We start from the raw sequence: 10,608 nt of genomic DNA, 5'->3' as shown, positions 1-10,608 counted from the left end.
GAATCTAGCCTTGTGTCACAAGTTCCTTTTGAATTTAGAGGCATGGCTAGAATTTGAAGATTGGAGTTTCCTTCCCGGGGGTCAACATCTCCACCACAAGAAGAAGAATGGGAAAAAGAAGTTGCGCTTCAAAAGAAAGGAAAGTTTTTAATAAAACATGGTAGCCTCCTAGAGAGTTCCATTCTTGACTGAGGCTATCATCATATACTTGGGTAGGTATGCTGTGTGTGCGCGGCGTGGTAGCGATTGGGTCTGCAGAGTCCCATTTGATCTGGTTGTCTTCATGGAGAAAACCAAAATTGGGGGACATATTGTCAATAGCAGCTGTGTCGTAACTCCTCTCTCTTCAATCGTGAAACGGAAAGTTGAGAACGTGTTGAAAAAGGAGGCGCACTTCATGAAACCAGGCAAATGACCCGCCCCTGCAAGAAAATAGAAGCCTAAAATGCACGCATAGATTGCCTATATAAACAGAGCTGCGCGACAAGGTGATTCCACAAAACACACCAATTTTAGCTGAATTTGGCGGAGGCAGCAGCAGCAGCAGCCATGGCTAGAGTGCAGGCGATACTGTGTGTAATGGTGACTTGCTGCTTCATTAGCTTCGGTAAGGCACCTATATTGATCTGTGTGTGTGTGTGTGTACTATGCGCGCTTGGTTTGACGTGAATGACGTCGTCTGCTGTCGTTACTTGCATATTGCAGAGATGATGAGAGCGGAGGCAACGACAATACGCATGCACAACCAGTGCAGCTCCACGGTGTGCTTCAAGTATTGGGTGCCCAACGTGGGCGGAGCATGCTCGGAGCAAGGCTCAGGCGGCACATGGTCGGTGGACGCCTCGGGGAGCTGGGTGGGGGCCACCATGTGGGCGATTACAAACACGGGGTGCGGCGGGCAGGCTTGCAACACAGGGCCTCCCTCCGGCGTCACGCAATTCGAGATTACGGTCGACAGCAGCGGCGGCAACGACTACTACGACATTTCCAAAATCGCCGGCTATAACGGCGCCATGAGTGCAGTTCCCACCAACGGCAACTGCCCCACCGTCGAGTGCACTGACGCCAACTCCGGCGCCTGCTACTACACCGGAGGCCCCGACGAGACCAAGGCCTGCGCCACGGGCACCGACTACGACGTCTACATGTGCGCCTCATGAGCTCCATGCCACTTGTGTTATGCATGCATGCCCTTTACTAAATAATGTGGAGGTCCTTTGTAAAACTCATAGTAATAGGGGCGCAAAAAAATGAAAAATGGCCAACATCACAAAAGCTAAGCTTATTAGCATTTTAAAATAAAATTGTTTACAGAAGATGCACAAAGCTCTCTCTCTCTCTCTCTCGCAGTCGACTGGGATCGAGAGAATTTCTCCTCTCTATGATCGAAAGCTCTCTCTCTCTCTCTCTCTCTCTCTCTCTCTCTCTCTCTCTCTCTCTCTCTCGCCTACGCACATGTCTCTGACCATCAAAAGAGTGATCGATCGGACCACACTAGACGGAGTGGTATCTCACACATGATTCCAAGAAGTTCGACCGGTGGCAAAGAACTTGACGGACGTCGCCAGCACTTAGACGTCGTTAAATGCAATTCTCTCTCTCTCTCTCTCTCTCTCTCTCTCTCTCTCTCTCAGATGGAGATGGAGACATTTTCATCTCTCGATTAGTGCTAGATATTGAGATTCTGACACCATAGAAATTTTCTATGCATCGAGAAAAAAATTCCTATCATGAGATGAATTTTCAAGAGCCTTTGTGGATCACAAGCTATTATTTTTTTCCATGTTGGGGAGCCGTTAGGAGCCATAGTGATTAATAAAGAAGTCTTCTCATATGGTGTCACACCTTTCTAATAAATCCTTAGCTACATTTTGCTTCTAAAAGTGAGGTTTTTTCTTTCAAAATATGTTTTCCTAATTTATAAATAGCACATCTCACCATTACCCTAAGCAATTATATGTGCTTTAGAGGAGGGTCATCAATGGAAATTTAACCCTCTCTATTAACGAGATTATGATTGGGATGTGTAACATGTTTACTGTGATTTTGAGTCTTTAAGTTGTCATTTAATTTTACAAATGCTTTTGTCTTCTTTAATTTTTACCAATAATTGTTTAAGATGCATCGTTAAAACCACCAATCATCAAAAGATCCTTACTTTAAATGTGTTAGTCTCGCTATATCTATATCTATACTGAAGGAGAAGGAATGTGACTCCCACATGTCAGAAGCAGGTTTTTTTGAGGTTTTTCCAAGTTTTTTGGGGTGTTGTGGAGTGCTATTCCATGCAAAACTAGGCTTGGGGGGTGGTATTATACACAAAACCACCTAGTTTTGCATGCAATGCCACTCCCTTGTCCCCTCACTCATCACTCATCTCTCTCACTCTCTACTCACCCCACCCGCTCTCTCACTCTCTACTCACCCCACCCGCTCTCTTGCTCACACCCCCTTGCTTTATCATGTCAAAGTTTGAGGATTTATCATGTTTTGTAATTTCTCGAGAGGTTTTCGAGATAATGAAATAGAATGAGAGAGAGAGAGAGAGAGAGAGAGAAAGCTATTTGGCCCATTAAAGCTATATTATTTATGCCATATGAATTAGAGGCTTGGTATTTTGAATCATTAATTTGGATTATGATTGGGATGTGTAACTATGATTTAGAGTCTTTAAATTGTCATTCAATTTTACAAATACTCACTAAATGCTCTCCTTTAATTTTCACTAATAATTGTTGTAGACGTGTCTTTGAAACCACCAATCATCAAAAGATCCTAACATTGGCTCTTAAAGCATCCAAAACAGTCCTTACATGCATTAGTAGAGGAAAGCGTGCAACTCTACGGTGATAGCGTGGAGGTGGAGGTTGGAGGTTGGAGCTTAACAAGAAAGCTTGGAGGCCTCAAGGGACTCAAGTTTGAAGCATTGGTAAGTGCCCTATGACATTTGTGATCTATTGCTCATCCTTTAGGTGAATGTGTTGAGTTCCCTCTTGGAGGTGTGGTAGCCCATAACAACGGCCTTATCAAGCTTACTATGTTGTTGCTCAGGCACAAGAGCATAAGCAAGACAACCAAAAATATGCAAATGAGCCACATAAGGCTTCCTGCCATGCCAAGCTTCATAAGGAGTTTTAGACTGCAAGGCCTTGGTAGGGCATTTGTTAACACAGTTTATGCACATAGTTGCCTCTAACCAAAAACCATGAGGTAAATCTTGGGATTTCACCATACATCGTGCCATCTCTGTGAGGGACCTATACTTCCTCTCAGCCACACCATTTTGCTGAGGTGTGTATGGCATTGTACATTAATGCCTTATGCCTTTTTCAACCATATATGCATGAAATTCCTTGGACATATACTCCCCCCTCGATCTGAACGAAGGGTGCCAACCTTACATTCACATGCATTTTTAGCCATGTGTACAAAGTGCCTAAAGCACATAAAAACCTCTGACTTCTGCTTTAATGGATACACCCAGCTATCTCTCGAGTAATCATCAATAAAAGTGACGAAATAGAAATTTCCCCCAATAGATAGTGTCCTCATAGGACCACATACATCACTATGTATAAGCTGTAATTTCTTAATAGCTCTCAAAGATCCATCCTTTGGAAATGATGCCCGATGTATATAACCAAGAATACACTCCTCACATACATGTCTAGTAGGAGTCTCAAGAGTTGGCAACTCAGATGACACGATATCATGCCTTTGAAGGCATAACAAACTGCCATAATTCAGATGGCCAAATCATGCATGCCATAATTCTGCATGACTCATAGCACGAGTTGTAGAGACTAAGCAAGCATCATACTGCAACTTCTCAAATACATCTATCTTGTATAGGCCATGAAACAAGGTACCTAAGAAAATGATAGAATAAACATCATTTTTATCCTGAACTGTACATCTATCATCCACAAATTTCACCATCTTAATACCTGGCACATATAAAACTTTAGAAAGAGTAAATGCGCCCCCATTTGTAGCAGTGAGCACAAATCTACCAACTCCTTTGAGAGGATCTGAGGCACCATTTGCACATGTGACAGTTCCTGCACTTGGGATAGATTCCATAGATGAGAACACTTTTTTTTGTGAAGTAATGTGCTTATACTAGCACCAATGTCAAAGTACCAAGCATCTGATTCTGCCACCTCACATGCATATACTCTGCGGGGTCACTCATAAATATGTAAGCATAGCCCGTGGGTTCAACATAAGGAGTTTTTAAATATCCATTTTTACACTTTTTTTACATATAGAAGGGTAATATTTAAAGAGGGTATTTATAGATTGAATAGATAAAGGGTGTGTTTTATTCATGCAAAACTTACAGATAAGGGGTTTTTCAATTAGGCCTTAAACGCACGTGATATAGAGGATTTACATCTAGTGAATCCCCCAAGTGCATACATCATGAACTGAAGGGTCATAACTACAAAAATGTACAGTTCATGCCCAATCTACATCTTGAGAAAAACTTGTAGATTCCTTCTTCTCTGCACTTGGTGTAGATGCATCAGCCAACAACCATGCTCAATGCTTTCTTTTTCTCCTTCTCTAGTCTTTTTTTGCACTCATTTATATAGTGCCCTTGTTTCATACGATAGATACACTTGGCCTTCTTTTTAGGCTTAAAACCTTCTTTCTCTACATCCTTACCTGAGGATTCTGATTTTGGCTTATAGCCACCATGCGAAGAAGCTTTACTTTTGCCTTTCTAAGACTAGCAACAAAAGCTTGGTCACCAACTCGCATAACAAATTTGTTTTGCCGACTGCTCTTCTTGCAAGAGTATTGAAACCAGCTCATCAAATGTAAGGGAATTTGGATTTCCCTTTATCATGAGTCTAGGGGTAGAGGCAAAACTCTAATAAGAATCCAGCAATGCATTGAGAACTTTGGGCACCAATGTACTATTAGGATATATCTCATCCACACTAGCGAGGTACTCCTTAGAATCTTTAATCTTGGTCAAGAAGCTGTCCATTGAGTCTCCCTCATTCATGTGATCAGAATCCAATTGTTTGCGCAGATATGTAACACGTGCTTCATTGTGCACCTAGTATAATACAGCAAGTGCATCCCATGCCTATTTTGAAGTCTTACATGACTGAATATGAGGAATAATGCTTCGCTTCACAGAAAGTGTAAGCAATGCATGTGCTTGTGCATCTCTTCAATCCCATCTCATTTGAGCAGCAGTGGGAGGTGCTGGTGGTGCATGTGGAGAATTCGCATCTGTATTAGATTCTACTTTAGATGTGCCTGCAGCACCTAGTTGCACTGGTAGATGTGAAATAGGACGAGTTTCACTACCACTGACCACATTCTAAAGGCCTTTAGCAACCAGTACATGCCTCATCATATAGGACCATAATGGGTAGTTAGTCATGTCAAGTTTGTCCTCAGTAGACAACATATTGAATACATCAGTACTGCCAGCCATGTCTATCTACCAAATGCAAAAGCTTTCAACACACTGCAAGTACTGTCGTATTCACTAAATGCAACCCCGGATGGCTGCCAACTAGACTGTAAAGTGTATGAAAAATAGCATAGAGTAGAGAATAGAGTGTTACTGTTGTATGATGATCTGTAAGGTTCCTCCTCAGCCTAAAAGATTTATAAGCCCTCACCTCAGTCCCCTGTAATCATCCCCTATTTCAGAATGCAAGAAAATATTATTTTCCCTTAGAGAGAGAGAGAGGTAATTCAAAACTGAGATATTTTTGGTTACAAAGTTTCTCCTAATATCTAAGATGAATTCCCCTAAAATAGAAGTTCAAAAAGAATTTTCCAATGTGCATTAGCCTAAGGGTCCACATTTTCAGGAAATTTTTGATTAAGGTCCAAATAAGGTTCTAAAGAGCCAATAGGATTAATCCAAGTGTGGGGATGACAAAAATGCAAAGAATATAAGAAATATACCCCAAAAATTAGTAAATGCTCACATACGATGAAGAGTTGACTGAGTACTGGGTTTATTATTAAAAATGAAGGTTTATTACCAAAAAATCAAAATTTGACACCTCAGTAAGGAGAAAGATGCCCCATGAAGTAGGCGCCTTTTTCTCATCATTACTTTGAATTTTTAATTCAAAAAATGAGATATTTTTATCTCTCCTCTCTCCTTATGCAAACTCGATTAAAAAAGGGAGCCAAACTGGATAAATCTTATTCAAACTAGATCAAACTGGACCAAACTGGATAAATCTTATTCAAACTAGATCAAACTGGAGCTGGAAGCCTCTAGACCTCAGTTGGACTTGGTTAGTGGCCTCCCTCACCTGTAAATAGACCCTCATTCCTTTGTATTTTCATCTTTGAGAAATTACATGCTAGTATTATCTTCATTTTAGTGTAATTCTACTATCCCTCTATTTTGCCTCTACTTTTGGGAGCTTTGGATCTTCTTAATTCCTGGTGGCCAAACCTTGCTTTGTGGGCTTCACTTCTCTCCAAAAGAATCAAGCCAAAATCAAAGGTAAGCCTTCATTCAATGGTTTTTCTATCTTTCTCAATGATTTTCTTCTTTCCAACCCCTCTAATGCTTGGGAAGCTTTCAATTAAATGGTTTTTTCTTGAAATCAAGTTTTCTTAATGATTCATAATGCTTAAATGGTTTAATACTAATCTTTATGCTTAGTTGAAAGATCCCTGCCCCCACCGCACAACGGATTCGGGGGTGCTAGCAGCAGCGAAAGTCGTACTCCTTGTGTGGGGCAGGGTCCCTCACTCGGGGGCTTGCCCACCCACGGATCTCCGGAGAGACCAATCCCTCGGTTCTTCCAAAAACCAAACTCGAAAAAACCTCCCTCACCCGGAAAGCACGGGCGATTCCTCCAGGATATTTTTACTCTAACGTAGTCAAGGTCATTACTGACCAAACTGATCCGACTGAACTCGTAAGTCACTTGGTCAGATCAAGGAAGAAACTTACACTTGGATCATCGAGACCAACGCTTTTTTCCCCATCGAGAGGCACAACCGTTGATTCTTTTCCATAGAACAATTACTATCCGCCGGGATTTCCTTCATCTATTGTACTATAACAGAATTGAGTCTCATTTTACGGATCCATTAGTCCAGCCTAACCCCATCCAGTCCCATGGCTTAGCCAACCGTCCAACCATTGTAGTGATGGGATCCAATTAGAAATTTGGTTAGGTTTTGTCCTGGATACCATGGAAAATGGTTCCCAGGCCCCCTAGCTAGATATTCATGCAAACTTAAAGCTAGTCACACCATTTACACAGCCAATATGAAATTGCCTTTTTTCGCAGATTCAGATGTCTTTAAAACAGTCTTTTAATGAAACCATAGTATCAATGATCATAATCCTCCAAAAATATCCGGTTGAATCCTAATTTCCAATCATTCCTTCATGGGAGTACCTATGGCATCATTGGCAACCAGAACACCACCTGTCCACTCAGGGGCCTTCTAGATAGTTCCTAGCTCATAGTACTCGGCAATATATTCACTTATAAAAATGATGCTCATAGTACTCGGCGATATTTTCACTTATAAAAATCAAGATGGAATCTCCGTTGAAGATCAGCAAGATCAACCAACAGATCTATATAAAAAAGCCATGGACTCATCCGTTTGAGAACTAGCAAGGTCAATCAACCAGATCTATGCCCGGTTTCAGAAAACAACTCTTACTCCTTGATCTAATATCTTCCACGATGCACGTGTGGGTATCTTCGACGACCTAAAGCCCGAGCACCATATGGTGAGCACCCTCTAGGATCCTTCGTAGGTCACCTAGCGCTTCACTCATAGGCCGCTTCCTTGGTCCCTCATCCAGTGTACCGGAAGCTCACCATTTAAATTGAACCGAGGTTGGTCAAGACCTCGACCGACCTTGCTAACGCGAGACGTCCTCCGTTGACTCTCCGTCAGCTGTTGCAACTTTATCAATTAGGTCTCCACGACCTCAATCACAAGACGGTCAAAATGCTTCCCCAACATTATTGACATAAAATAGTCGTTTAAAAAGAGGTCATAAATACAGTTTCTATAATGAACTCTCGTCTTTCACATTGTTCCACATCCGTCCACATTACTGAATTCATTCACTCACATCTATCTCACATGGCATCACATCTCATTCATTCACATCTCATCCATTCACTCACATCTATCTGATTCACATGGCATCACATCTCATTCACATCTCGATTCACATCACATTACATCTCATCCATTCATTCACATCTATCTGATTCACATCTATCTGATTCACATCACATCTCATCACATCTCATTACATCACATCCCATCCATCCATTCACATCTCATTACATCACATCCCATCCATCCATCACATCCATTACATGACATCACATCCATTCACGTCCATCACATTCATTCATATCCATCACATTCATTCTCATTACCATCCCATCACATACATTCTATCCCATTACATCACATCACATCTATCCACATCATATTTCATTCATTCTATCCACATTACATCACATCCACATCATATCTCATTCATACACATCTCATCTCATTCATCCACATCCATCCAACCATTCACATGTACGACTACCCACATCTATCCATACATTCACATCTATCACTTCACATCCACATATATTTCACATTACATCACATCTCTTTACATCACACCACATCTTATCCGTATCTACATCACATTTACATCCACATCTCCTTTACATCACACCACATCTTATCCGCATCTACATCGCATTCACATCCACATTCCCTTACATCACATCACATCTCATTCTGATCCACATCCATTCATCCACATGCATTATTTCACAAACACATCAACATCCCCTTATATCACATCACATCTCATTCTCATCCACATCCATTCTTTCACAAACACATCCACATCCATTCTTTCACAACACATCCACATCCATTCTTTCACATATACATCCACATCCATTCTTTCCAGGGATTTTATATTCACGTGATCACAAGATTTTTTTTGTTAATAACACTTGTGAACATGTTATTCACATGTTCACATATTTTCATGTTCTCAAAATAGCAGGTTACCAGTGACCTGGTAACCTGCCGAAGCCCGCCGGGCTTTTTGTTTTCCCGGCGGGCCCGCCGGGAAAATCTATTTTTTCGGCGGGAAAAAAAGTTAAAAAAATGGTCAAAATATATTCATGTTCACAGTCATTCCTACCATTTTTGGGCCTTCTGGACTCATTTGTAATGTCAAAAGTTTAAAATTCTTTGAACAAAAAAAGTTATCTCTAAATTTATCACCTTAAGCTCGATTACCATCAATTAGATCTTATTATACTTCCAATTGAGTCTAATTGACATCAATTAATATCCAATTGAGTCCAATTGGTATCAATTAAGTCTAATTGGGTGTCAATTGATCGATTGGGCTCAATTGACATCAATTGACACCCCATTGGACTCAATTGGGCTTAATTGGACTTAATTGGATTCACCCAATTGACACCCAATTGGACACAACTGGGCTTAATTGGACTCAATTGACATCGATTAACACCCAATTGATGTCAATTGAGCTCAATTGACATCAATCCTAGTCAATTGATATCCAATTGATGCCAATTGAGCCGAATTGACACCAATTGCACTCAATTGGTACCCAATTGATGTCAATTGAGTCCTCAATTAACATCAATTAACACCCAATTGAGTCCAATTGACATCAACTAATACCCAATTGAGTCAAATTGATATCAATTAAGTATAATTGGGTGTCAAATAATCAATTCGACTCAACTGATATCAATTGACATCCAATTGGACTCAATTGACATCAATTGGGTGCCAATTGAGTCCAAGTGACACCCAATTGATATCAATTGCATCCAATTGGGCTTAATTGACATCAATTCACACCTAATTGATGTCAATTGAGTCCAATCCGGTTCAATTCACACCCAATTGATGTCAATTGGGCTCAATTGACATCCAATTGATGTTAATTGGACTCAATTGACATCAATTAACATCCAATTGATGTCAATTAAGCTCAATTGACATCAATCGTAATCAATTGACACCCAATTGATGCCAATTGAGCCGAATTGAGCTTAATTGATATTAATTACACTCAATTGACACCCAATTGATATCAATTGAGTCCGATTAGACTCAATTAACATCAATTAACATCCAATTAAGTCTAATTTATATCAATTAATACCTAATTGAGTCAAATTGATATCAATTAAGTCTAATTGGATGTCAATTGATCAATTGGGCTCAATTGGTACCAATTGACATCCAATTGGACTCAATTGACATCAATTGGGTGCCAATTGAGTCCAAGTGACACCCAATTGATATCCATTACATCCAATTGGGCTCAATTAACATCAATTCACACCTAATTAATGTCAATTGAGTCTAATCACGTTCAATTCACACCCAATTGATGTCAATTGGGCTCAATTGACACCCAATTAACTCAGCCCAATTGATATCAATTGAGTCTAATTCAAACCCAATTGAGTCTAATTACATTTAATTGGACTCAAGTGACATCAATTAACACCCAATTGATGTCAATTAAACTCAATTAACATCAATTAACATCCAATTGATGTCAAT

At 40.3% G+C, this 10,608-nt stretch overlaps 1 protein-coding gene across 1 annotated transcript; it reads left to right on the top strand.

Moving 5' to 3' along the window:
* The first annotated feature begins 268 nt into the window (after positions 1–268).
* On the top strand, positions 269–1,306 carry LOC147607671 (pathogenesis-related thaumatin-like protein 3.7). Its single transcript, XM_086790604.1, has 2 exons — positions 269–607; positions 706–1,306. The coding sequence occupies exons 1-2, from the start codon at positions 550–552 to the stop codon at positions 1,158–1,160; spliced, it is 513 nt and encodes a 170-aa protein (XP_086646730.1). The 5' UTR covers positions 269–549; the 3' UTR covers positions 1,161–1,306.
* The last annotated feature ends 9,302 nt before the right edge of the window (positions 1,307–10,608 follow it).

The sequence above is a fragment of the Cibotium barometz genome, chromosome 55 (genome assembly GCF_041138505.1).
Source record: "Cibotium barometz isolate CiBa-2024 chromosome 55, ASM4113850v1, whole genome shotgun sequence".
Lineage (NCBI taxonomy): Eukaryota > Viridiplantae > Streptophyta > Polypodiopsida > Cyatheales > Cibotiaceae > Cibotium > Cibotium barometz.
This window is presented reverse-complemented; position numbering and strand designations above follow the sequence as displayed.

Excerpts from the sequence above, each read along its gene's own strand:
- LOC147607671 (XM_086790604.1), top strand. The coding sequence starts at position 550 with ATGGCTAGAGTGCAGGCGATACTGTGTGTAATGGTGACTTGCTGCTTC. Across the intron at positions 608-705 it reads TTGCTGCTTCATTAGCTTCG|AGATGATGAGAGCGGAGGCA; the intron begins GTAAGGCACCTA and ends TGCATATTGCAG.